Source organism: Epinephelus lanceolatus, chromosome 16, assembly GCF_041903045.1.
Source record: "Epinephelus lanceolatus isolate andai-2023 chromosome 16, ASM4190304v1, whole genome shotgun sequence".
In the NCBI taxonomy this organism is placed as follows: Eukaryota; Metazoa; Chordata; class Actinopteri; order Perciformes; family Serranidae; genus Epinephelus; species Epinephelus lanceolatus.
Genome location: NC_135749.1, coordinates 3,738,556 through 3,763,559, shown reverse-complemented (window position 1 = coordinate 3,763,559; position 25,004 = coordinate 3,738,556). Strand labels below are relative to the sequence as shown.

The 25,004-nt window shown below is 42.6% G+C and overlaps 1 protein-coding gene across 3 annotated transcripts; it reads right to left on the bottom strand.

The window, feature by feature from the left end:
- Nucleotides 1-393: 393 nt before the first annotated feature.
- On the bottom strand, nucleotides 394-21,633 carry LOC117263224 (low density lipoprotein receptor adapter protein 1-B-like). 3 transcript variants are annotated; one of them, XM_078175728.1, is made up of 10 exons: nucleotides 21,414-21,633; nucleotides 9,071-9,213; nucleotides 8,759-8,871; nucleotides 8,559-8,673; nucleotides 4,915-4,987; nucleotides 4,707-4,802; nucleotides 4,481-4,611; nucleotides 4,255-4,289; nucleotides 3,982-4,013; nucleotides 394-1,328 (listed from the first exon to the last, which is right to left on the bottom strand). In XM_078175728.1, the coding sequence occupies exons 1-10, from the start codon at nucleotides 21,496-21,498 to the stop codon at nucleotides 1,282-1,284; spliced, it is 870 nt and encodes a 289-aa protein (XP_078031854.1). In that variant the 5' UTR covers nucleotides 21,499-21,633; the 3' UTR covers nucleotides 394-1,281. The 3 variants fall into 3 exon arrangements, with proteins under 3 accessions (XP_078031854.1, XP_033492320.1, XP_033492321.1); XM_033636429.2 differs by lacking the exon at nucleotides 3,982-4,013 and having other exon boundaries at nucleotides 21,414-21,630; XM_033636430.2 differs by lacking the exon at nucleotides 3,982-4,013 and having other exon boundaries at nucleotides 4,481-4,608; nucleotides 21,414-21,629.
- Between the last annotated feature and the right edge of the window lie 3,371 nt (nucleotides 21,634-25,004).

The window sequence follows — 25,004 nt, the reverse complement described above, 5'->3', positions numbered from 1 at the left end:
AGAAAGTGTGACACGTCACGCCCGTCATGCCTCTTTTGCTTCTGGCATGTCAGCAACTGATATGAATACATAAAAGATATCACTACATGGGCTCAGGAACACTTTGGAAAGCAGAGACAGAATCCACCAGTTGTCTTGCAGATGTTTAAATGTACATTTCTGAGCACTCTGTGGACGTCTTTTCCACGTTAGTTTAACAGCTGTGGCTCAAAGTTCACTCTTAACCTTGGCAGTGATAAAAGCTTCAGAGCAGCTCCTCAATTTACTGAGTGGTAAAACTGTCAGTGACCTTTGAACCTCAGTTCCAACATGTTCCCCAGTCCACACACAGCCAGTATGTGAATCCAGCTACAATATCGTTAATAAATTAAACTGATAAACAAAGAGTCGATGTCTTATTCATGAATATATTTTAATTCTGTATAACGCTGGTAGATTATAATGTACATGAAGTGGCCACAGAGGAATCTGACGGCCGTGAACACATCTGGGTTCATTCAAGAAAACGCTTTTACACTGCTGAGAGAACGTACTGCCTGTGACATGTCCTGAATGAGCCACTGCTACAAAGAGTTCATATAAATACAACTAGATTGATTTTCATATTTCAGACATAAAACAATCTTCAGTTTACATCCAAATCCTCACGTTAACTCCGTCCTGTGAAACGTGTGTGTTGTGGCTGATTGTCCTGCTGTTGTTAAGGCCTGTTGATTCTGTCTGTTCATCAGTCTGGATTAAATCCTACTCCTCATCCATAAAAAAATAATTATAAATCTATAAATTATAACTAAACACATGTACAAAACACTGATTATGGTGCCGAAACTACAGAAAATAAAACGTAAGCAAACAAAGGAGAACAGATGCTGACATGAGCTGAACATTAAGTGTGTGAGGATGTGTGTAGTAACAGGACAGACACGGGGTGACATTATTGCTTTGGTGTGAAGGGGCTACAGCCCGTGCTGTTTCCTCAAAGACGGGAAGAACTGTCCGTGTGAAGAGTGCAGCAACAAGGCGAGGAGGCCACACGTGATCTCACAACTCTACTCTTATTCCCTTATGGACTTCCTGTAGCCTCGTCTGAAATACACAGTGATGTCTCGTTAACTCGTAGGAAGACATAAAGACACCCCTCCTCCCCCTGGTTGCCGTCTCTCTCTCTGCTGTGTTGTGGTGGTCAGAAGCCGAAGATGTCGTCTCCGAACGGACTGAGACCGTTGGGAGTGTTTCCATTGGTGCTGTCCCAGTCGGGTTCAGTGAGCCAGTCCTGGGGCGTCACCCCAATGTCCAGGACCTGGGGGTTAGTACGCGACACTGCCAGTCTGAGGAGACACAGGGGGAAAGATTAGTGTAGGAAACAAAAACAAATTGTATACATACACACTCATTGGCCACTTTATTAGGTACACCTTGCTAGTACCAGGTTGGATCCCCTTTTTAATTCTTGGTGTCACAGATTCAACAAGGTGCTGGAAACATTCCTCAGAGATGTTGGTCCATATTGACATGATGACATCACACAGTTGATCCATGATGAGAATCTCCCGTTCCAGCACATCCCAAAGGTGCTCTATTGGACTGAGATCTGGTGACTGTGGAGGCCATTGGAGTACAGTGAACTCATTGTCATGTTTGAGATGATGTGAGCTTTGTGACATGGTGCGTTATCCTGCTGGAAGTAGCCATCAGAAGATGGGTACACTGTGGTCATAAAGGGATGGACACGCTCAGCAACAATACTCAGGTAGGCTGTGGTGTTTAAACCATGCTCAGTTGGTACTAAGAAAATCTCCCCCACACCATTACACCACCAGCAGCAGCAGCCTGAAGCGTTGATACAAGGCAGGATGGATCCATGCTTCCATCTGAATGTGGTTTTTCCAATCTTCTATTGTCCAGTTTTGGTGAATTGTAGCCTCAGTTTCCTGTTGTTAGCTGACAGGAGTGGCACCTGGTGTGGTCTTCTGCTGCTGTAGCCCATCTGCTTCAAGGTTGGACAAGGTGTTGTTGCTTCAGAGATGCTCTTCTGCACACCTTGGTTGGAACCAGTGCTTATTTGACTTCCTGTTGCCTTTCTATCATCTTGAACCAGTCTGGCCATTCTCCTCTGACCTCTGGCATCAACAAGGCATTTTGGCTCACTGGATATTTGCTCTTTTTGGGACCATCCTCTGTAAACCCTAGAGATGGTTGTGCTGAAAATCCCAGTAAACACTCAGACCAGCCCGTCTGGCACCAACAACCATGCCACGTTCAAAGTCACTTCAATCACCTTTCTTCATCATTCTGATGCTCCGTTTGAACTTCAGCAGCTCGTCTTCACCATGTCTACAGGACTAAATGTTAATGAATTGCTGCCACGTGATTGGCTGATTAGCTATTTGCGTTGATGAGCAATTGAACAGGTGTACCTAATGAAGTAGCCAATGAGTGTATACAAAACTTTTAAAAAAGGATAACACTGGCGTTATTCTCCTTTTTTTCTATCAGTCCCAAAATCCACAGCCAGCTTATTAGTTTTGCAAACATTCAGTAAATAACAGTTGGCTTTGAACCACAGTGACGAGTCCTTACACATTAATGGAGGTCTCCGACACAGAAGAACAAGTTAGGACTATGAATATTACAGGAAATACTTGTCAACGCGTTAAGTCATTTTCTAGGATTGGTTGACAATAAGGACACAGTGTTACTCAGACAGCTGAATAAATAAAGTTAGCACATTATCAAGATTTAAAACTAAATGATGTCAGATGAAAATGTGTCACAATCTTCCTTATCCTGCCCAACATGTTATTAACTAGCCTGTGGAATAACCGCAGGTACCAGCCCTGGAAATTAACCTGACTCCTGTCTGACTGCTGAGCGTGGACACTTCCTGTGTCTGTCCTTTCAAAGTAAAGTCACACATGGTCCAGTCAGATAGGTTTGGATTTATTTTGATAAGGTGCAGCTCCTGATAGAGTTTAATGTTTCTTTTTCTGTGACTAAGCGACCAATGAAATCTTGCTGACTAATGAGATTTCTGGTCGACTAACATTTGGTCGAGTCCCATCTGATGTTGCATTAAAACCCTCTGAGACCTGCGGCATCACTGGACGTCCTTGGGTTCCCCCCACACAGCAGGATTTTGGATCTTAAATATTTAACAAGTTTAATCTTCTGAACAGATTGGGGATGTAAAAAACACTTGACAGACCCTACACCACAGGAAAATTTGGCAAGATGATCTTTATAATCATCAAAAGTGTGACGATTGTCAGGACGGGGATTTGGGCCCAAATTGGCCTGATTCTCATGAACGCATGCCGAGCTTTAGCCAGAGCAGCTGCTGCTCCTTAGCTCCTCCCTTTAAAGTTTGGGTCGAGTAGTGATTTTAAGCCTCACAGACGTGTTTGTGTAACTAAAGCCTCTCCTAATTAAGATCCTGGTTTGGCTGCAAACGGCCTTTTCTCTCCGAGATAATAATATATGCAAAGTGCGGTCGGAGGTCGACAGGATTACTTGAAGATACTGAGTTGTGTTGAACCACAGGATAAACTGTATGATCAGTCACCAGACTCGAGTGACCCACTGCTCCACTTTCACACCACAAACACTGTAACTGTGCAGCAAAGCTCTGGCTGTGTGGCGGAGTCACGTTACTGCCACTGATCCAGTCCATTCAGTGAAAGACAAACAGACTCTGAAGGAGGTTATCAGAAAAAAAAAGGTAATTTAAGGTGAGATGAGTCGATGACATTTTTCACTCTGACTGAAACTCAATACTTTGAATCAGCTTTCTTTTCTGCATCTGGCGACATCTGGGAGGAAACAACAGGAAACTATGTCACACTACAGACTAACGTTACTGACCTGTGATCAGTGGGATTGGGTTTGGCGGTGATGGAATGAAATGGGTTACAGTCAGGTTAGTGATTAGGACGACTACACTAGGTAAGACTCCTAACAGCTGACAGTGGGACTCAACTTTACCTGGACATGAACCATAGCTATCCAGAGCACAGCTGGAGACACAAACACACAACAGTTTGAGGACAGTTTAAAGTTTAGCCAGTTGCTCTTGAGATCTGCTCTGCAATCAGAGAGCGGAGGATTTGTATTCTGCAGTACACAGAAATCATCAGTGAGTGGCGCTGTAAGGCCACACGGCAGGGTTTGGGGATGGGGTGTTTTATTCTAACAAGCAGCAGAGAATCACCAGGATGATTTCACGTGATAATAAAACTATTGAGACAAATATCTCACCTGGAGAAGGCTTCATCCAGTCCATCTTCTATCTCCTACAAGAGGAAGAAGAAGAAGAAGAAGAAGAAGAAGGTTTTAAAGCTGCATTATTTGAGGTATCTTCCGATATTTCAAGACACATTTGAAACACAAAAGATCCGAAATCTAGACTTAAAAAACAAAGACGAAACAGCCTCACTTGTCCATAGGTGTGAAACAGAGCCAGAGGAAGAGGAGGAGATCTTACCCAGGCAGGGTTATTGTTGGTCTCAGAGGGCCTGTGGTTGTCCAGCTGATCCTCCTCTATGTTCCCGTTGGTCTCCACCACCACATTCACACTGTCCTCAAAGTCCAACAGGTTGTCTGTGGCGACATCTTCTTAAAGGAGACGGACAGATAGATGACTTTATTGTCCGGGTCCAAGTAAGAATTAAAGACCTGAAATATGAACTATGAAAAGTTTGTGTCGTTACCTGTCCCTTTCAGGCTCCCCAGGCTGTTGGATCTCTCTGAGTGGGAGCTGCTGCTGGCCTCTCCAGCTGAACCCGACTTCACTCTCTTCCCTTTCTCTACAGTAGAGACGAACACAGAGACGTTACACGAGCAGAAGCAGAAGCATCACCTGAAGCCTTACAGAGGGGCTGGAGATGGTGTGTGTCCGGTGGTGAGTGTGGCGCCTACCTTCTTTGGCAACTTGCCAGAGTTCAAAAGCTACCGTGAAGGCCTGGGCGACCGTCAGAGCCACCGCCTGAGCCTGGAGAGCAGGAGAAACACTTTGTTACAGAGCACGGCTCAGAGAGAGGACAGGAGTGTTCCCCAGCCTGAGACACTCAGGTATCTACAGACTGAAGGAGAAGAGATGCAGGTTTGATCATCTGCTGCTGTGACTGTGATGCTGAGTGAGGATGTGATCAACAGGAAGATCATCCAAGAAGGAAATATAAAAAAAGCCTTTATTGTAGTGGCTAAATCACTGAAAGAGAGAACATGTTTCAGTCACTGCAGGTCTTCGTCAGGGCTTTCAAAACATACTACACAGGTATGACCCCACCTACCCAGTGGCAGGAACCAATCAGAGGCCGTCACATATCATGTGCACTGCACCATTTGGTGTATTTGTCCGTCTGTCTCTGCACACCTGCCACGGCAGTGACTGGATCTAACTGAAAGAAATCCAACATCGACAGCTGCAACATTTTCTTTGTTATGACTGTTTAAATATGAGGAAATCCTCATTAATGTGACCTGAATTAACTTTAAATTTAAAAAAAAAAAAAAAAAAAAAGTTTAAAGAGTAAAGAGTAAAGTTTACTGTAAAATAAACCTCTGAAGAAAAACATTTCTTCATTTGATTTATGAGAGTTTAAATATCAAAATCCACACTGCAGCTGGTTTGACAGTGCTGCTCGGTCTTGTCTGTCTGTGCGCAGTGTCCTCTTAGTGCGCCACGCAGGAGTGGGCGGCCGCGAGCGTCACGTAGGTTTCCATCAGCAAAGGTTTGTGACAGAATCAGAGAGGAGAGGGAGAGACGCTGTGCTGCTGCCAGAGGAGCCGCTGAATGAGTTCCCTCTGAGCGCTAAGAGAAGGAAAACATTCAGGACGCCACAGTTTATTCCACACTACTGAAGCTGCTCCTCTTTTTACTGGAACCACCAAGGAGTCGCTGATCATTTCACTTTCAGCCATGATTGTTGTTGCTATGGGTAACAGTATGACGTCAATATGTCAACAAGGTGAAATATCCTGATATGTATTTTTCATTATATTAAAAATGCTACCTGTATTATAATGAAGAAGATGACATGGCACAGCCCTAATGCCACGACATCAGTTATAAATGTGTTTTTCGTCGCCTGACAAAATGGACATGTGACATGAGCAGTGTTGAGTAAGGGTTACTTTAAAAGTAATCAAAGTACGTTACTGCGTTACTTTTTTAAAAAGTAACCAGTTACTTACTTTACTGCGTTACTCCCTGAGAAAAGTAACTCAAGCACTTTTAAAGTACTTTTGAGTATTCTACATTTCCTATTGGCCAATGGACCACAGGGCGCTAAGCCTACATTTTTTTGTCTCCAAAATTAAAGTTATGGACCACTTGCCCTTCACTGAGATCCAGTTCTCCCATCACAGCCGTCACTTTGACCAGTAGAAACACACAACGATCTGCTGCCGTAGACAACTGTATGACAACAACACCCCAGTGTTTTTAATATTTCCTCTAGGGATGTTACCACACAGAGTAAAAGGGGGAAATGATGGTGTGAAACAGCAGAGGCACTTTGTCAACCCGCTGAGTTAACGTTACTGTCATTAGCATCAAGCTAGCAAACAATGGTACATCCTCACGGTCGGACATAAAGTAATAACATTAACAAATAGCGGCGGGGCTTTTACTCACCACAACTGCAGAGGCTCCCAGCTTCATTTGAAACAAACTACATTATAGACGCTCCGTTATTTATTAATCCCTCTGTGTGTTTATATATTTACTTTTTATCCGCTCCGTTGTCTTTGTAAAGTTAACATATCGCACCGTCATTTCAAACTCAACACTTGTTTCAAATTAAAAGCCCTTTATAACCTCGGCTGAGAGAATCCCTCCATTTTCTAAATAGGCTTTTATTCTGAAACATTTGTCAGAACTTCCTGTGGAAGATACAGTAGCTTGATAGTTTACGTATGGCGCTTCAAATGTAGCTCCTGCCATCTGCTGACGCTTTTAGGTGACTACAACAACATGTCGGCTGGCACATGAACACACACAGTGACTCAAATAATAGTGAAAGTAATAAAAACAGGACAAGAATAACCCAATGACATCACACACGCTGTGATAATTGGGATAATTGGTGAGTACCATTGTGTAGCGTGTACCAGGCATAATGCAAGTCCTGAGTCTGAAATATGTCTGTCAGCGAGTCCTACTCCACCTATTTAGACTCCACCGTAGACAACGGCAGCATTTCTCCGACCACGTAACGAGCCACAAGCTCCGTGGCTTCTTTCAGACTGATAGGTTTAACGTTATCTCCGTTATTAGAACTAAACGACAGCCGTTGCTGTTTCGGAGCTGAAGGACCAGCGTTCTAAAAGTAACGGAAGTAACTGATGTCTTGTTTGAAAATATACTCAAGTATCTGATTACTCAAACAGCAAACTAACATGTTAGGTTACTCGTTACTGCAAAAAGTAACTTACTTTGTAACGCATTATACACAACTCTGGACATGAGAGTGTGTGAAAAGTGTCAAAGGTTTGAGTCTCACAGTCAGTGTAGAGTGGTACGCCCTGCACAACTAATTTCCTGAACCATGATGCATGCACCAGCACGTGAAGAGCTGAAAATTACACACACAGCTCAAATTTTATGTGCGTTACCATGCATATGCATTTGCTATTTTGAAGATGGTGCAATCCTTAAATTCCTAACCCTAATTCCTGGACGGAAATCACAGAGGAGCTGGAGAGTGATGTTCAGGGAGGATACGCAAAAATGGAAACTTCAGAGAGAAATTGAAAGAAATGAAGGGACGACACACCGCCCTTTATTTAAAGCTGTCATGGCTTCTCCCTTCCATTAAGCACAGAAAAACGGATGGCAGTTATGGAGCTACAGTGGAGCTAGGTTGCGCAAACTTCAAAGCAAGTTTTGTTCTGTTGTCTGTCATGTTACGCCCAATCTGAGGCAGGGCTATATACATGAGAAGTGCCTGCACAGGACGGCTACAGTGACAGATGGAGAATGTATTTTAAACTTTAACATGCATCAGGACTAAAGACTGAGGCACTGCTCCAGCAGAGGACACAGAGGTCATCCTCACAAGTATTAAGGAAGTCGGGTATTATCATGTTATTCTGGGAGAGGAGGGGATGAAGTGTGGAGGCACGTAAGATGAGAGGAAAAGTGCCCTTCTGTTTTCAACACACAGGAAGTTAACAGACGGTATGGGGAGTGAATTTTCTTGGGTTTCCTCTTAATAACAGAGGATGAGAGAGGAGAGCTGTGGTGTCACAGAGGCAACAGAGAAAAGCAGAGTTTCAGGATAAATGATGTTTACTGCCCTCTCATCTTCGAAAAACAACTGGATGAATAAAAAGCACTTGCTGGGTTTTAATGAACCAACAGGTCACAAACTGAGGTGAGTGAAACTAAAGCCAGACGACCCAACCACGACGACAGGTTTACTAACCACAGGAACAAGTACACTACAGTCTGGTGTTACACATTCAAATCAAGCTGATGCAGAGCAAGTTAAAAACCTCTGCAGTGGATTTTAAATTAAACATAAAAACACTCTGATTCAAATATTCAGACAACTCACCACTTTCTTCTTGGAGCAAATGTAGGCGTGGCACTCCAGGGTCCCGTTGAGGGTGTTTTGAGCGATGTAAGCAAACACTTTGTCATGAAGTTTGTCCACTGTGCAGTAGGATATTCTGCAGGTGACAGGTGAGCACCGTTAACAACACAACACCATTAACTCCACGTGTATCTGAGAGACCTGAGCTGCTCTGCACACACCTGTATATGGAGACGTTCTCCAGGAGTTTATTGGTCAAGCTGTCGTACAGGACGATTCCCTGAGGGGAAACCTTCAGAGCAACCTTCTGAGGCTTCTTTCCACTGGCTTTAGCCTGTCACAGACACAATCATTAGAAGCATGTTAGTTTGTTGAAATATGTGATGAGCAAGTCTGCTGAGCGTGGACACTTCCTGTGTCTGTCCTTTCACATTAAAGTCACACATGGTCCAGTCATATCGGTTTGGATTCTACTACTACTATACCACTGTATACCATTCTAAATGACATCGTCATGGTAACTCTGCTCTCACCGTGGCCACGATCCTCTTCACTGCAGCCGCTGACAGCTCCTCCCCTTTGGGCTGGTCCACTAGTGTCATGCCGAGGTGACGCAGGTTAAAGGTCATCCCCTCTATGATGGTCTCCCGTGTGTCGGTCCAGTTCTCTGGAAGCTCTGCAGAGAAAACCACATTTTAAAGGGAAAGTGGGTCAATAAATTGATCAACAGGAAGCTGTTTGGTAATCACGCTCTCGTCGCACCCGTGCATCAAGTTAAAAACATCAAGTGCTTGTTGGGTATGGCTTCACAGACGCCATAACTCGCCTGCCTTCCCCTCCCACTTCATGTTCCAAAATAAACAACGTTAGCCGTGAGAACATTCAAAGAACTTGAGAAAAACACAAATCAGAGGAAATGTAAACAGCCCGCTGAACCTAAAGTTGAGACATTTCATCTGCTCGCTCCCTGAAGTGGAGCAGGGTATCTAGGTCAGAGGTACTGTCGATGTAAAGTAAATATTTCAACTCCAAAACAACTTATAGGCCCCGACAATAAAAACGAAAAGAGCAAGTGTACATGGATTCTGACATACTGTGATGAGAGGAAAGTAACAGCAGATCCTAAACTAGGCCACAGACGTCCCAAAAAGTGCATCACAGTCTCAACTTTGTGTTCAAAGAATTGAAAAGTTAGCACAGCGTGAAACAGTGTGAAAAGTGTAACTGCAGAAGGAACAGCTGCTATCTTCATGTGGTTTCTTATCAGCTTGTGCGTGGTGCCGGCCGGCCCTGACCCTCGCACTGTGTTTACAGAGATTTCCTCAGAGAAAGAAAGGAGGGGAGCGAGGTTAGGCGAGGCCAGAGCAGAAAAACATCCCCATTACCTAGAAATCCATCCTCCTAGCATTTACCTCCCCTGGGACGTGGTGCATACCACACACTCGTGTGGACACATGTTCACACACACGTGCAGTGTAAATCAAGGAGGACTGCAGCTGCGAGTCGAATCTTTTTAAAAGGCCAGAGTCCTTCTTCTGAAATATGACAACAATTTTCATGCCAAAAAAACTTTCTAATAAAGTGAAACACAACTATGTGAAAACCCTCCATTAAAAATATCTTGACTTTAAAACTGCGTTGTGAATAATTTCAGGATGCCACTGGTGCATGTTTGTCATGATGAATAAATGCCAGCTTAACATGTACAAGATGTCGCTGTGCACTCTACTGTGAAAGCCTCCAGGGACAAGTACGTCAGAAAAAGAGTTTATAGAGTTTACAGCCATGCTAACTCTGGACCGAACACCATGACAACCCAACAGCTGTTTAGACATTTCACATTAAACCACAGATAACATTTTGATGGTGCTACCAACATTAGAGCTGCAATGATGGATCGACAAGTTATCAACTATTAATTGCCAACTAATTTGATAACTGATTAGTTTAAAGTGATTCAGTGATTCAAAACAAAAAGTCAGAAGTGTCTGATTCCAGTTTCTGGTTTCTTTCCTCCTCTGTGACAGTAAAATGAAGTTGTGGATAGAACAAGACATTTGAGGACGTCATCTTGGGCTTTAAGAAACACTGGTCCATGTCTTAAACCATTTTCTGACAGACCAAAAAACTGGTTAATCATGAAAATAATCAACAGATTAATCGACAATGAAAATCACTGTTGCAGGTACTGCAGCAAAAATAATTCTCCTGCAGCCCAGAAAGTATTTTCCCCATAGGCCACCATTATAAGAGACGTCCATCAAACTGTTGACTGCAAACAAGGTCAATTAGGACTCTTTCTATTCTGAAATTTTGATCCGTGGTGGTTTTATATTTGTAAAACTTCCCTGGTGCCGAGAAATGCGATTAAAAAATCTGTGACATCACGACAAAGTAAAGTCTATGAGCCGAGCAGGAAGAGAAACACTACTGCACCATCTTGGCGGCTGGTATCTAGTTGCTATTAAAATCTATGATCCCTTTGATGAAAGCTTGATTCAATGGTGGAGAATCCTGCAGAGAAAGTTGCTATTCCAGCATTGACTCATCAAAAATAAAGTCTAAATGAGAGTCTGACAATAAATAGAATTGAACGTGTGAATTTTGGTTCAGTGTTTTAAAAATGGAGAGAAAATGCTGCTTATAGTTTTGCCTTCTGCTATCTGGTGCTCAAGTCTCACTGCTGTGGCTTCAAGTTCAACTTTATGTAGCTAACGTTAGCTAACATTGGCTAACTTTAACTAACGTTAGCTAACGTTAGCTAACTTTAGCACTTGTTACTGTAAAAAAAGATTACTAAAATAGATTTCCTGCCAGCACCACAAGTAGACACAAACAAGATTCAATCCTGAACAAGGAAGTAGGGGAGATCCGGTACGATTGTAGCAGGGGGACAGTTGTAGCACGGGCCCTTATTCTTGTTACACGCGTCTCCAGAATGTGAAAGTTGGAACACGCGATTGTCTTCCAGTGACCACTTCCGGTACAAAGAATCACTTCATTCCGACTAATTTTCCCGGAGTTATCAGGGAAATACTCATTTTCGAATCCTTAAGTAAAATATTGACACCGAAGGTGTTTTTCCATTTTGTCAAATAGTTTATTTATACAACACTGCAAACATATGTCATCTGTTAGATCCATCCGTAGACTTAACATGAGCAATTCATTCATTTAGCAAGCTTGCTTAGTTTTTCTGTTATCCTGCCTAAAATGCAGGGAGACAGGGGAGGTACGGTTGTAGCACAGGGCCTTAACTTGTTGATTATTCATGTTTTTTGACATTATGCTTGCAGGAAATGCCCTGGATCAGAGTGAGGAAGACAGCCAGGGCTCTTATAGACCCAGACCTGTGTGATAGAGCCTGGCAGGCTGTGTTGGAGGGTTCTTCTGTTCTTTATTTTTGAAAAGGGACCTTTAAAAACAATACATTAGTCTACAGTTCATGGTTAATATAAACTCAATAAATACAATGTTAAAATACTTAAGTTAAAAATTTAAATTCATGTTATAAATAGATCTACAGGCTAATTGAGTTCATGGTTAAAAAAAATGAGTTAAAAAACAATGTTACAGTTCATGATTTACATAAATATAATTCTAAAATGTTTAAAAAATAAGTTAAAATATTAAAAATCATAAGTAGGACTATATAAATATGGTTAATGTGTGGTTAAAAATGTGTGATTAAAAATCATTATGTGCTCTGCATCATCTTCAGGTCTGTCACATTTAACAAACGTTTGACAACAGGTGACGAATGTGAACGTACCCGTTTGCTGAAAGGCTACTTTTTACTGACAGTCCCTTTGCCTGATGTTAATGGGCATCCTAGTATAAGTTAAAACAGCAATAAAAGTAAAACTGAGAAGTATATGCCAGAAAAATGTGTTAACTTAATGTTTTTTTGCCTTTTTCGATGACCGCTACAAGTGACCCGCTAGAGCGTTGCAATTGTCCCTCGTGTGCGGGGCGAATGTATCACTGCGCACCTTCCACTTTCAGCCTGATCACGGTCGATATATTAATCTGCGGAACTTTGTTGCTGTTTGTATTGACGGAGGACACATGTAGGTTGCTTGCATACAAATATTGGCAATCTGAGTTGTAATTTTTTTATGTAGAATGGTGGAAAAACAAAAAGTGCTACAATCGACCCGGATCTCCCCTATTCCACGCCAAAGCCTCTGAAAGAAGCATCAAATATTACGGACCGAAAATAAAAACTTTTCCATTTCAACCAAAAATAACTTCATTCTTTTAACAGCTCTTTAGGGCCCCGATCACACAGGAAGCACTTTGTATGTTACAAAACACAAGGTGCACCACACTGCCTTCATTTTTTAAATTGAATGCCACCTGTAAAAAATTGCTTGCTGCGTCTTTTTATTGCGTCAACAGTCATCACCTCTTTACCCTAATCAGTCTACTGTTTTTCCTTCAGTAATCAGTGTGTAGCTGCTGCCATGTTGAGGCAGAGGGTGCTGTCTGTAGCTCTGGTTGAGGGTGAGAGGCTGTCAGCAGATAAACAGAGATCTGTGTGGGTACATGAGACCCTAAAAAAGAGGCTGGATCATGGGGAGTACCACCAGTTGGTCCAGGAGCTTCTCCTCCATCATGGACGCTTACAGGCAGATTTTAGGACGACTCAGGGGCAGTTTGACAACGTGCTGTCTATCGTTGGGCCGTATAGCTCTGGGTATCCAGCAACCACTACCACCAGTTTCTCCTCAACTGTAAAAATTGTTGTCGTGACCACCACAGAAGGCCCGCCTCTCAAATCATCCCATCAGACAAAGGGAAAAAGCAGCGATGACATGGGGCGCATTCAACTCTGAGTTCTGAGCGCTCTTGCAAAAACACACTATAGAGCGCAGAAACACGAGGTACGTAGCAACGCAGAGCGCTAGTGAAAGCTTCATTCTCATTTCAAACAATTACAAAAAGTCGCCTCCAACTGCTCAAACGCTTTCTGTATGATCAGGGCCTGAAGCTGGTTGAAGCAGATTTCACTGCACGTTTCACAGACTGCTGAGTAAAACCCACTCACACTACTCTGTCCAAACTGTGTTCAAGAACCTCAGTGAGTGGTGAATGTGGCTGAGGAGACGCAGCAGCGTCGGTACAGTACCAGGCACCACTCAGCCACAGAATGCGGAGAGCTTTATGATCAAAGGTCAGCAGCAGCGACACCTGAATGGAAACAGCTGTGTGCACGTGTGAACTGAGACCAAGCAAAACCTGCTGACCCTGTTGTAAATACAGGTCGACCTCGCCATCTGTTAGTGTTAGGAGATTATTTACTGGGTGGGGGAAAGAGAGTTTTCTGATGGCAGGGTGAGTGGAGGAGTCTTGGGTGACAGAGGGGGAAGAGAAAATAAAACAATACCCAAGTCCCCAGCTCTTAAGTCATTTATCAAACCCAACACTAATGGATGAGCATCCATTTCTATCAAAGAGCAAAAAAGCCTTTGTTGAACACTGTGACAACAAACGTGCTGATCCAAAAGGGTCCAACTGACAGGCAATTCACGTCCCGGCTGATTTGTGTGCTTACACCAAACACTGAGTCACTGTGGAAACCACCAACTGTGGCCCTACAACTTAGGACCACTCAAGGACTCACAGCCAAATAACCTTAAAAAAACACAACTTCTGCCACCGTTTGACTTCTTTCAGCCTCCACTGATCTGCACCAACACAGCTCCTGAAATCAGGTTTCAAGGAATCAGAATCCATCTAACTTGACGTGTGGGTTTCTAGTCATGCAGAAATATATAAGTGATAAGATGATGGTCTGGAGGTCTTTGCAGCTGCGAAGTTAAACAAACAATTCAGAGGGTTATAGCCTCAAGTTCACTCATCAGGCCGTGGAGATTATAGGTCACATAAACACAGCGTTATTAAACTTCCATATCTGTTTAACTGCAAAACACACTCGTCTTTCCAGATCATGTTACTCGAGAACAAAATCTGTCAATTCAGTAAATGAGTTTATGTCTTCACATAAGTTAGTTGGTTCAACAGCATCCTCACTGCTACTAGGTTTGATTTTAACAAATCACAGCAAACTTTAAAAAGTATTTCACTGGCCGAAAGAACAAAGGAAAACGACTTTTAGCATTTGCTTTTGCCCAAGAGGCAGAAAACCTACAACTTCCAGGATGCACAGTGCCACACAGGACCAATAAACTCTCCCACTGGTGGATGATGTGATGCAAAAATGACCGTTTGACACAGTGACGGCCCGCTGGTAACAAACAATCTTGTTACACTTAAACAGTAAATTTAGACACGTTACTGAAAACCTCTGACATGAGGAGCAGGCAACACAGTAATAGAGTCTTGGTTTGTGGGCTGCTTCCTGAGAGTCGACCAATGTTAGTCAACCAGAAAGGTCATTAGTCGGCAAGATTTCATTGGTCACTTGGAACTGAAAAAAAAAAACAACAAAAAAACCCATAAAACTCTATCAGGAGCTGCACCTTGTCAAAATAAATCCAAACCTATCTGACTGGAGCATGTGTGAGTTTACTTTGAAAGGACAGACACAGGAAGTGTCTCAGCAGCTCAGCAGTCAGACAGGAGTCAGGTTAATCTCCAGGGCTGGTACCTGCGGTTATTCCACAGGCTAGTTAATAACATGTCGGGCAGGAAATCCAAAGTGTGGGATCATTTTGAGAAGGTGAAGGACGAACCCAAGGTGATATGTAAACTCATCTTCATTGGTCGACTACAAACATGACGTATCATGTGAAACATGGAAGTAGCTACATGCCCATTAGCCCACAGCGTCATTAACAGGCGGCTCGCTCAGTGTGTGACGTGCACTTGGAGATAAAATATAGGCCTATATTAATGAAGGTTCATTAGTACGGTTTTGTATTAAACATGCGGGCCACTCGTCGACTAATGGACTAAATGAAGACTGTTGGTCGACTAGGAAAATTCTTAGTCTGGGGCAGCCCTAGCTGTTTTACATGTCATGCCCATCATGTCTCTTTTGCTTCTGTGATGTCAGCATGCTGTCTAAAATCACACACTGGAGCAGCAAGATGCTGACGATTTCTGTGGAAGGGCTTGTTCTCATCTCTAATGTCATCTCAGGGCAGCGAGACGAATGGGACGTCTGACAGTAATTGCAGAGAGTACCAGTGAAAACAGACAGGAAAATATCCTCAACCATAACTTTGTGAAATAATATTCTCATCCTGTCAATGATTTCCCAGACTGACCCTGACTGTGTGTTGGCACGGTCTTAGTAGAGAAGGTCCCCAGAGAAAGGGTCTGTGCTGCAGACAGGCACCCTCTAGCTGGTCCTCGGCACTGGCACTGTGCCGGTGTGGGTCGTCTAGGGCGACAGAACCAGGGCAATAAGACAAGAGAAGTGGATGAGGAGTGGGGAGGCCTTTGCCTTAAAAACGGGGCAGTGTCCAAATGGTTGAATAGGTTTCTCCTCATTGCAAACTCACTCACAGTACGCAGTATGCATCTGTGTGAAACACTGGTCCACAGGTGCCACCGCCCTGTTGGTTCTCCCTCTGCTCTGTCAGCTGCATTCACCTGATATCTCACGTGTGAGGAAGTCCCAGAGAATAAAGATAAAAATGTAGGCTAATGGTGTCCTATTGGCCAAAGTCAGACTTGGAGGTCTTGCATAGGCGATATGGGTCAGTGCCGGTCAGGAATGTGTGCCCTGCAGTCTAGAGACGACCTGGTAATCTATACTACAATGCACTACTTCTGTAACAAGTGGGTCACTAGCTGCACTAACGGGAAGCTATTAATGCCACTAATGATCAGAGTCACAGCCCAGTTACAGTAAAAACCCCACGTCCGTGTGTTCTGGAGAGGAAGAGACCTCTGTTTAGCACCGACAAGAAACACTGCTTTGTAACATGAAACTGATTTATGCACCTGGTTCATTTGTTTTGAAGAGGAAGAGACCTTTGAGGATAATTCAGCCAACTTTATTAGGTACACCTGTTCAACTGCTCGTTAACACAAATAGCTAATCAGCCAATCATGTGGCAGCAGCTCATTAACATTTAGTCATGTAGACATGGTGAAGACAAACGGAGCATCAGAATGAAGAAGAAAGGTGATTGAAGTGACTTTGAACGTGGCATGGTTGTTGGTGCCAGACGGGCTGGTCTGAGTATTTACTGGGATTTTCAGCACAACCATCTCTAGGGTTTACAGAGGATGGTCCCAAAAAGAGAAAATATCCACTGAGCCAAAATGCCTTGTTGATGCCAGAGGTCAGAGGAGAATGGCCAGACTGGTTCAAGATGATAGAAAGGCAACAGGAAGTCAAATAAGCACTGGTTCCAACCAAGGTGTGCAGAAGAGCATCTCTGAAGCAACAACACCTTGTCCAACCTTGAAGCAGATGGGCTACAGCAGCAGAAGACCACACCAGGTGCCACTCCTGTCAGCTAACAACAGGAAACTGAGGCTACAATTCACACGGGTTTTCTCACCAAAACTGGACAATAGAAGATTGGAAAAACCACATTCAGATGGAAGCATGGATCCATCCTGCCTTGTATCAACGCTTCAGGCTGCTGCTGGTGGTGTAATGGTGTGGGGGAGATTTTCTTAGTACCAATTGAGCATGGTTTAAACACCACAGCCTACCTGAGTATTGTTGCTGAGCGTGTCCATCCCTTTATGACCACAGTGTACCCATCTTCTGATGGCTACTTCCAGCAGGATAACGCACCATGTCACAAAGCTCACATCATCTCAAACATGACAATGAGTTCACTGTACTCCAATGGCCTCCACAGTCACCAGATCTCAGTCCAATAGAGCACCTTTGGGATGTGCTGGAACGGGAGATTCTCATCATGGATCAACTGTGTGATGTCATCATGTCAATATGGACCAAAATCTCTGAGGAATGTTTCCAGGACCTTGTTGAATCTGTGACACTAAGGATTAAAAAGGGGGTCCAACCTGGTACTAGTAAGGTGTACCTAATAAAGTGGCGGTGAGTGTATGTATGGATATGTATGGTTATTTATTTACTCCATCTCTTGTTCCATCACAGCCGGGGTGGGGAAGATCAGACAAATAGGTCAATTGTTCATTCTGGAGTTTCAACAACTGCAAAATTTCGAAATCATATGGACGCATAAAGATGAGCTGCATCTATGATTTATTTTTAATATTTTGTAAAGAAACGAAATAAAAATGTGATCACAAAAAGAGAAAGACAAAGGTCGTCCCATGTAACCGCAGGCACTGATCGCTCTGCAGAGGCAAATACATTAACATCTGACCCTGATCCATTAACACAGAAATGTGCTGGCAGGATTTCTGTCTGCGTGGAGGAGTGTATCTCAAATTCCAAAGGCGCTGCTGTTCTCCAGGTGAGCTGCTCAGGTTACACGTAGTAATGGGGGATATTTCTGTAATCCACCCTGAGTTTTCCTCTTAATGATCACATATGCTTTATAACAGGCTCTCTGGTGGAATTTAAAATAGCTCAGCTTGAACTGGAGCCAATAGGAGCCTTGCACGGACTGACTCGCAGCATTCCTGACTTGTCCTCTTGGTTACAGGCCGAGAGCTTTCAGGCCGTCTAAGCCACCCAGTCATTCGCCCCCCGAGAACTTTACAGCTCGGATCAAGTGAGATTTAGCTCACAAAGTGGCCCTTGAGTCCCACAATGGGAAACAAAGTGCTTTAAAGGAGTTTCATGTTAATGTTGCAGTGTGGGTAAACTCCAGAGCTGCTGAAGGGCTCTCGAGCAAGACACTAAAATCACTGCAGGCTGCAGCACTGACCCTGACCTGCACTTCCTCTGGGAGTGTGGATGGAAAGAGGAGGGTGGTCTGGGAATACAAGGCATGTTTCTGAAAACATGTGATTAAAGTTGACAGTGATATAGGGGAGACCGGGGCTGGTTGTCGCGGTGCTTGTTACAGCCACACTGGAAGGTGCTGTGATATTATGTAGGTATCAAACAGCTGGCCTGACGTCCACTGAGGTGAGGAGATATTTTGTCATTTCTATGGGTCGGACTAATTTTTATGTTGTTTCTGTTTTGCAAAAAAAAAAAAAAAAAAAAGTCAAAGGTAACAGCTTTGATTTGAGTCAACTTGTAGCTAGCAAGCTAACGCCATGTGGTAGCTAGCTTTAAATGTTTGTCAAGAGGTCAGCTGGGGACGGTTGTCTCACGTCTGACAGTTCAGAAAGACAGTCAGCAAGGCAAACTTTATAGTCCACATGTTCTCAGTCGGGGTGTGCCATCATATTTAATATCATATAAAAAATATATCATGATCCCCCGATATTTTGGCTTGTTGACATACTGACGTCATATTGTTTCCCACGGCAACAACAAGCATGTCTGAAAGTGAAATGATCAGCGACTCCTTGGTGGTTCCGGTAAAAAGAGGAGCAGCTTCAGTAGTGTGGAATAAACTGTGGCGTCCTGAATGTTTTCCTTCTCTTAGCGCTCTTAGGGAACTCATTCAGCGGCTCCTCTGGCAGCAGCACAGCGTCTCTCCCTCTCCTCTCTGATTCTGTCACAAACCTTTGCTGATGGAAACCTACGTGAATAAACTCCATATATGTGACTGTATCATAACAGCCTGTCACAGGTTACAGCTGATGGTTAGAGGAGAAATGGCAGAGCATAAAGGTCCAGGTGGAAAAAACAACTCAATCATTTAGGATTTTACTCAAAGAAGGAAATCAGCTGTTGATTTATATATATAGATCCCAGGGGACAGTTTATGTATCTGGTAGCTGTTTAAATGTGTAATTAGTGGTAGATTTGATTTAGTTGAACTATTAATATTGTAACAGAATCTGAATCTCATTCTGAGTTACTGTTGTTGTTCACAAACTAAAGAAATAAGACATCAGTTTAGTTTTTACTGAATATTTGAAGCAAATTGTGAAACTAGATCACTGATTTTGTTGCAGTTCTATTTTCTTAATAATATATATATTTATACTAATTTGTCATATCATCAAGAATATCGTTATCACAAAAATCCCCTCAATTTGATTTTAAGGCCATATCGCCCACCCCTACAGAAGATAATTCAAACAATCACCTGGTTTAAATTCATGGTTCGAAGACAAGGGGCATAGATGAGTACTATTATAGAGGTGGAATCTTAAGTAGAGACGTACTGATACCACTTTTTCCTTCCCGATACCGATTCCAATCCCTGAACCATTGCTATCTGCCGATACTAAGTACCGATCCGATACCAGTGCATAATTGGTCATAGGCTGTACTCGCCGATACCCGATACCGCATTTTAGGCAGTATCGGAGGCATTTCCGATACTGGTATCGGTAACGGTACAACTCTAATCGTAAGTGCTATATTGTAGGCAACTGGACTTGCTTGCGTTTCTTGAAGACGTTTCTTCGTTTCATCCAAGAGAAGAAACATCTTCAAGAAACGCAAGCAAGTCCAGTTGCCTACTATATAGCACTTCCGATTACCATGACCTGGATGACTGAGAATCTCCACCGACAAACATATAGCAGTGGACTACTTTCAAAACTTATTTGGTGTTTCTATCTTAAAAACTAAAAAGCTGCACATGTTTTTTAAATCTATTTTCCCCTGAAACCCCGCTGATAACTACCCTGGAAATCCAGAGTTCTCGCAAGAACACAATTTGAATTTGCTCAGCGAGTCACTCTGGCAATCAGTAATGATGCTCATTACCCATGCCCTTGTAGCCAAGCTGCACCAATCACATCAGTGTATCTGATATAGGCGGGCCAGAGGTGAGCTAAACAGATGACGACAGCGCTGCGACGACGAAGTCCGGAATCAGTCAGTAAACACTGCAAGATGGCTACGGATGAACACCAGTTGTTTGAAACGGCTTTGGCCGCTACAATGAACGAGTCAGACTTGGCTTTTTCTCTAAAAGAGGAACAGAAGACGGAGCTCGAATCTTTTCTTTGCAAGAAGGATGTTTTTGCTGTTTTGCCGACCGGATACGGCAAGAGTCTAATCTACCAGTTAGCTCCGCTGGTAGCTAAGCTCTGGATACGTCACCCCGTGTATTGTTCTGATTGGTCGTAGTGTTATCCAATTGCGTGCAGTGATATTTTCAAATGCGTGCTTGGTGCCGCTCCCTCGAGTTGGGCCATTGGCATTACTCATAGCCAGACCCTAAATCTTTCTAGATTTGGGTCTGGATTTCCAGGCTAACTGATAACAGCAGGGACAACCAACCCTGTGATACGGTCAGAGTGTCTTTGATGGTTAATTACTTCTTGTTGCATTAATTTATAAAAATATAAAGGATACCCATTACAAGCCAATACCTTAAGCTTTCATTTAAAGTAGGAATGACTATTGAAAAATGTTTTTAAGAGCAACTCACACATAAGTAAAAAGTGTGACAACCGACCCCGGTCTCCCCTACTCCACATACAGCCATCCTCTGACTGTGTCATTATGTTGTTGCTGCTTTATTCTGCCTGGTGTTAAAATAACATTTGTTTCCGGTGAATTCCTCAAACAGGGTAAAACCCACTGTGCAAACACACACTCAGTCTCCTCTGGATGAAACAGGAACAAGTTTCCCAAAAACAGAAAGACGCGTATTTCTGTATCGCACTTCTTTGTTGGAGCAAATGAGGTTTAACTTTAGCGTCAAACTTCATATTTCTAACTTCCCCTCCACAGCCAAACACCGGCTCCACATCTCAACACGTTTCGCTTCTTAAACAAAACGTTAAACTTCGGTAAAGTTACCGAACAAATGCGCCGTTAAAGCTCCGTCAGTGTGGCAGCAGGAGTCAACTCCAGCACGGTGAGACTGCAGCTGAAAGTTAAATCTGTGTTTCAACATTTATTCTTTAACACTGACATTTATTTCTTACTTCTGTGTCTGCCGGATGTCCACGACTGTTTGGCCATGCTGGGGCTCCGGATGATGGCTCTTCCGGCCGACTTGAGTGCATCCATGTCGGGCTGTGTGAGTGCAGAGAGTCGGTGAAGTTTGCAGCTGAGTCCTGCGGCAGCTGAAGTGTTGTTGACCGGACTGCTGATGGGGAGGATGGACCTGTGCTGCCTTCACGTGCTGTCAGAAATACAGCCATTTACCAGGTCAGAAGTGAGGCTGCATTTGCGTTACATGGGACATTTGAGAGTCTGAAGCAGGGGCGTCACAAGAATGGGCCCAACCCAGGAGAAATTACATTAGTCATGTTTCATAGTTAGTTATTGGTCCTGCAAAGATTTAGCGGAACATTATTTTTTCAAAGTCAGAAGCGAAGTTTTACAGTGACATGGTGAAATGATATTAATATTTAGAGGATCTATGTGCACCTGTCCAACATATCTGGAGACTTTTCTGACGTTTTTGGGGCCAATAATTTCAATAAAACACTCAGAGGATATTCTGATTTGTTATACCTGTATTTGGGGTGCTGCTACCCAACAACCATTTTTTTATTGCCAAATTGTCCACATACAGTTTGTGCCACACTGCTCCTGTGGGTGTAACTGCACCTTTACTGGGTATAAAGTCCATATATATTTAGTGTCTATAACCTCATCATTCATTGTAAGTTTGAGAGAGATGTAGGGGACTGTGGTGTGTACTCTATTCTGTACTACTCAACTGTTCTATCAGCATCTTTACTCTTTTCATTAGCTTGAAACTATTTATTTAAATCTAAATAAACTGCAAAAGCAATATGAAACGCTGTGCCTCATGATGATGGACCAGAGAAAGACATCCTGTAGATGAAATGGGAAACACGTACGGTGCAGTCGTGGAAACTTCTGTTTGTTAAGGTTGAAAACATTTTGGGAAATCAGTGGTGATGGTGTTTTATGGGCCCAGGTCAGAATTCTCACTAACTGGTACCACCCAAGGCAACAAATCCCAGTTCAGTATTATGAAAAACTCTTAATCTCTAGATGATATTTAGACATAATAACTCTTCCCCAGTGGCAGCTTAGTCACAAAGATGAACCTCAGTGGCTCCAGAGTTTGAGGTCTCAGTCTGAGTGCTGATATGCATCATGGCTTTTATAAACAAACACATTTATATGTGCAGAAAATTAATGATAATATTATTTATAGCCTAACTTTTAATACAACCCAACGTCACATTTTAAGCAAAAGGCTACAAGAAGACTCTGAGCTGAATAACAACCTGGTGGGTTGGGTTTTAAACTTTTTAACCAACAGAACACAGAGGGTGAAAGTAAATGGCGTTCTCTCTGAGAGAAAGTGCTCATCCACTGGTTCACCTCTCCTATACATCTTATACACAAACATGTGCCAAAGCAGACATGAAAACAGATTCATTATTAAGTATGCGGATGATTCTGTAATTGTCAGTTTACTGCAGAAAAATGAATGTAGCCATGGTCCAGTGGTAGACGAGTTATTGCAATGGTGTGAACAGTCCTGCCTCCAAATGAATATAGTAAACCAAAGACATGGTTATTGATTTCAGGAGGAACACCCACATGCACGAAGACACTTTAATCAAAGGTCAGGCTATTGAGGTGGTGCAGTCCTACAAACACCTTCTTACTGTCATTGATGACAAATTGAATTTTGAAGCCAACTGTGAAGCCGTATGCAAGAAGGGTCAACAGCGTCTGCACTGTTTAAGGAAGCTCTCTCACTTTCATATTGGTCGAACCATTCTGACCATGTTCTGTTGAATCTGCTTTATCTTTTTCTTTGGTGTCATGGTTCGAACCAAATTGTCAGATGGTCCTCTCGTTTGATTGGTGAGTTTCAACTTTCAAAATGTATAATTTAATAGGGCAACACATGCTCAGATGTGTTTCAGCCTGAGCCTTCTTCAGTGTACGCCTGTTTTTTGATACACTGAAGAAGGCTCAGGCCGAAACGCGTCTGACCGTGTGTTGCCCTATTAAATTATACATTTTGACTTTTTTGTCTTTTGTGAGTGCTGTTGCCCACAAGTTTTTGGAATCATTCTGCAACTTGCATCCATTGTTTTTTAAAAAATATTGGAGTTGTGCGTCCTTCTTTGCTGAGTTTCAACTTTGCCCAACATCCCTGTACTCCAGACAGTTACAGAGGATTGCTCTCTCTATTTTAAATGATGACTCTCACCTAGAGATGTCCGATATTATCGGCCGATATTGGCATTAAAATGTAATATCGGAAATTATCGGTATCGGTTTTTACTTTTTTAATGACACAACTTTTACACAGCATGCACATATTATACATCAAACTCTTCAGCTACTTCTCCTCTCACTCAAAATGTCAAAATATGAGAGATGTGGTGTATAGTTTTTGAGATATCTTTGTTTGTTTGGCACAACTCGCAATAAATCCTGTGGCTTCTGCATTTCTGAGCCAACCTTGAACATTTAGGTAGACGTCTATCCACGACTGGATTTTCTTTTTGTTTTTTTTTGGGGGGGGTCACGCATATATCGGTATCGGTTGATATTGGTATCAGAAATTAAGAGTTGGACAATATCGGTATATCGGATATCGGTAAAAAAGCCAATATCGAACATCCCTACTCTCAGCCTTTGAGCTTTGACCTCCAGACGGGGGTATTTGGTCCCTAAATGTAAGACTAGTTTTATTCCTGCTGCCATCATTGAGCTGAATAAGCAGTAACTATGCACACCTTGCACACGACTTATTTATTTCCATTTTGTAGCCAAGAATCCAGGTTATTTTATTATATTTATTATATCCTTGGATCAATAGCTATTTTTTTATCTTGGTAACTTTGCGTCTTATCTGTGTGTTTATTGGTGTAGCCTCGAGCTATGGAGCACTTTTATCTTTTATCTTTATCATGTTTTTCTCTTTTGGTTGTTATGGTTAATGTTGTACTGTAAGGATGAATGGATGTCAACTCACTGCAAAACAAATCTACCTACGGGTATGAATAAAGTAACCTAACCTAACTTTACTGACTTTGGTTGGATTCAGAAAAGGTCATTTTGGGGTGCACATACACATTCAGAACAGATGGTTAGATCATATCTGATGGTTATATGTGAAAGAATATGATAAAAAATTAATGTTCAGACAAAAATTATATGAAAACATCACTTTCAGACGCAGAGATATGCACTTGTTTGTGTGATGCTGGGACATAATGGCCCCACATTCAAGCCCTGACTTTACCATGATCCACTCAGTATATAATGTCATACTTTTAATATCTTATTTCCATGTCCCAAGAGGTCACAAAAAACCTTGAATGAATACTATTGAAGTTTTCCCAGGGTCAAACCACAGACTGACTACACTATAAGGAGCAATATAGTTGTTAAATTTTCCAAACACTGAAATTACAATTAATCATCTGTCCAGTAAACTGGGCGTCAGGTATCACTGGCTTTATCTCAACTACAGTTAACAGTATCACTGAAACTTTGTTGTTCTTAAAAATATTTAATCTGCAGTTGTAAATCAATTGATTTATGTTTTTAGAAGGTTTTTGTAACAG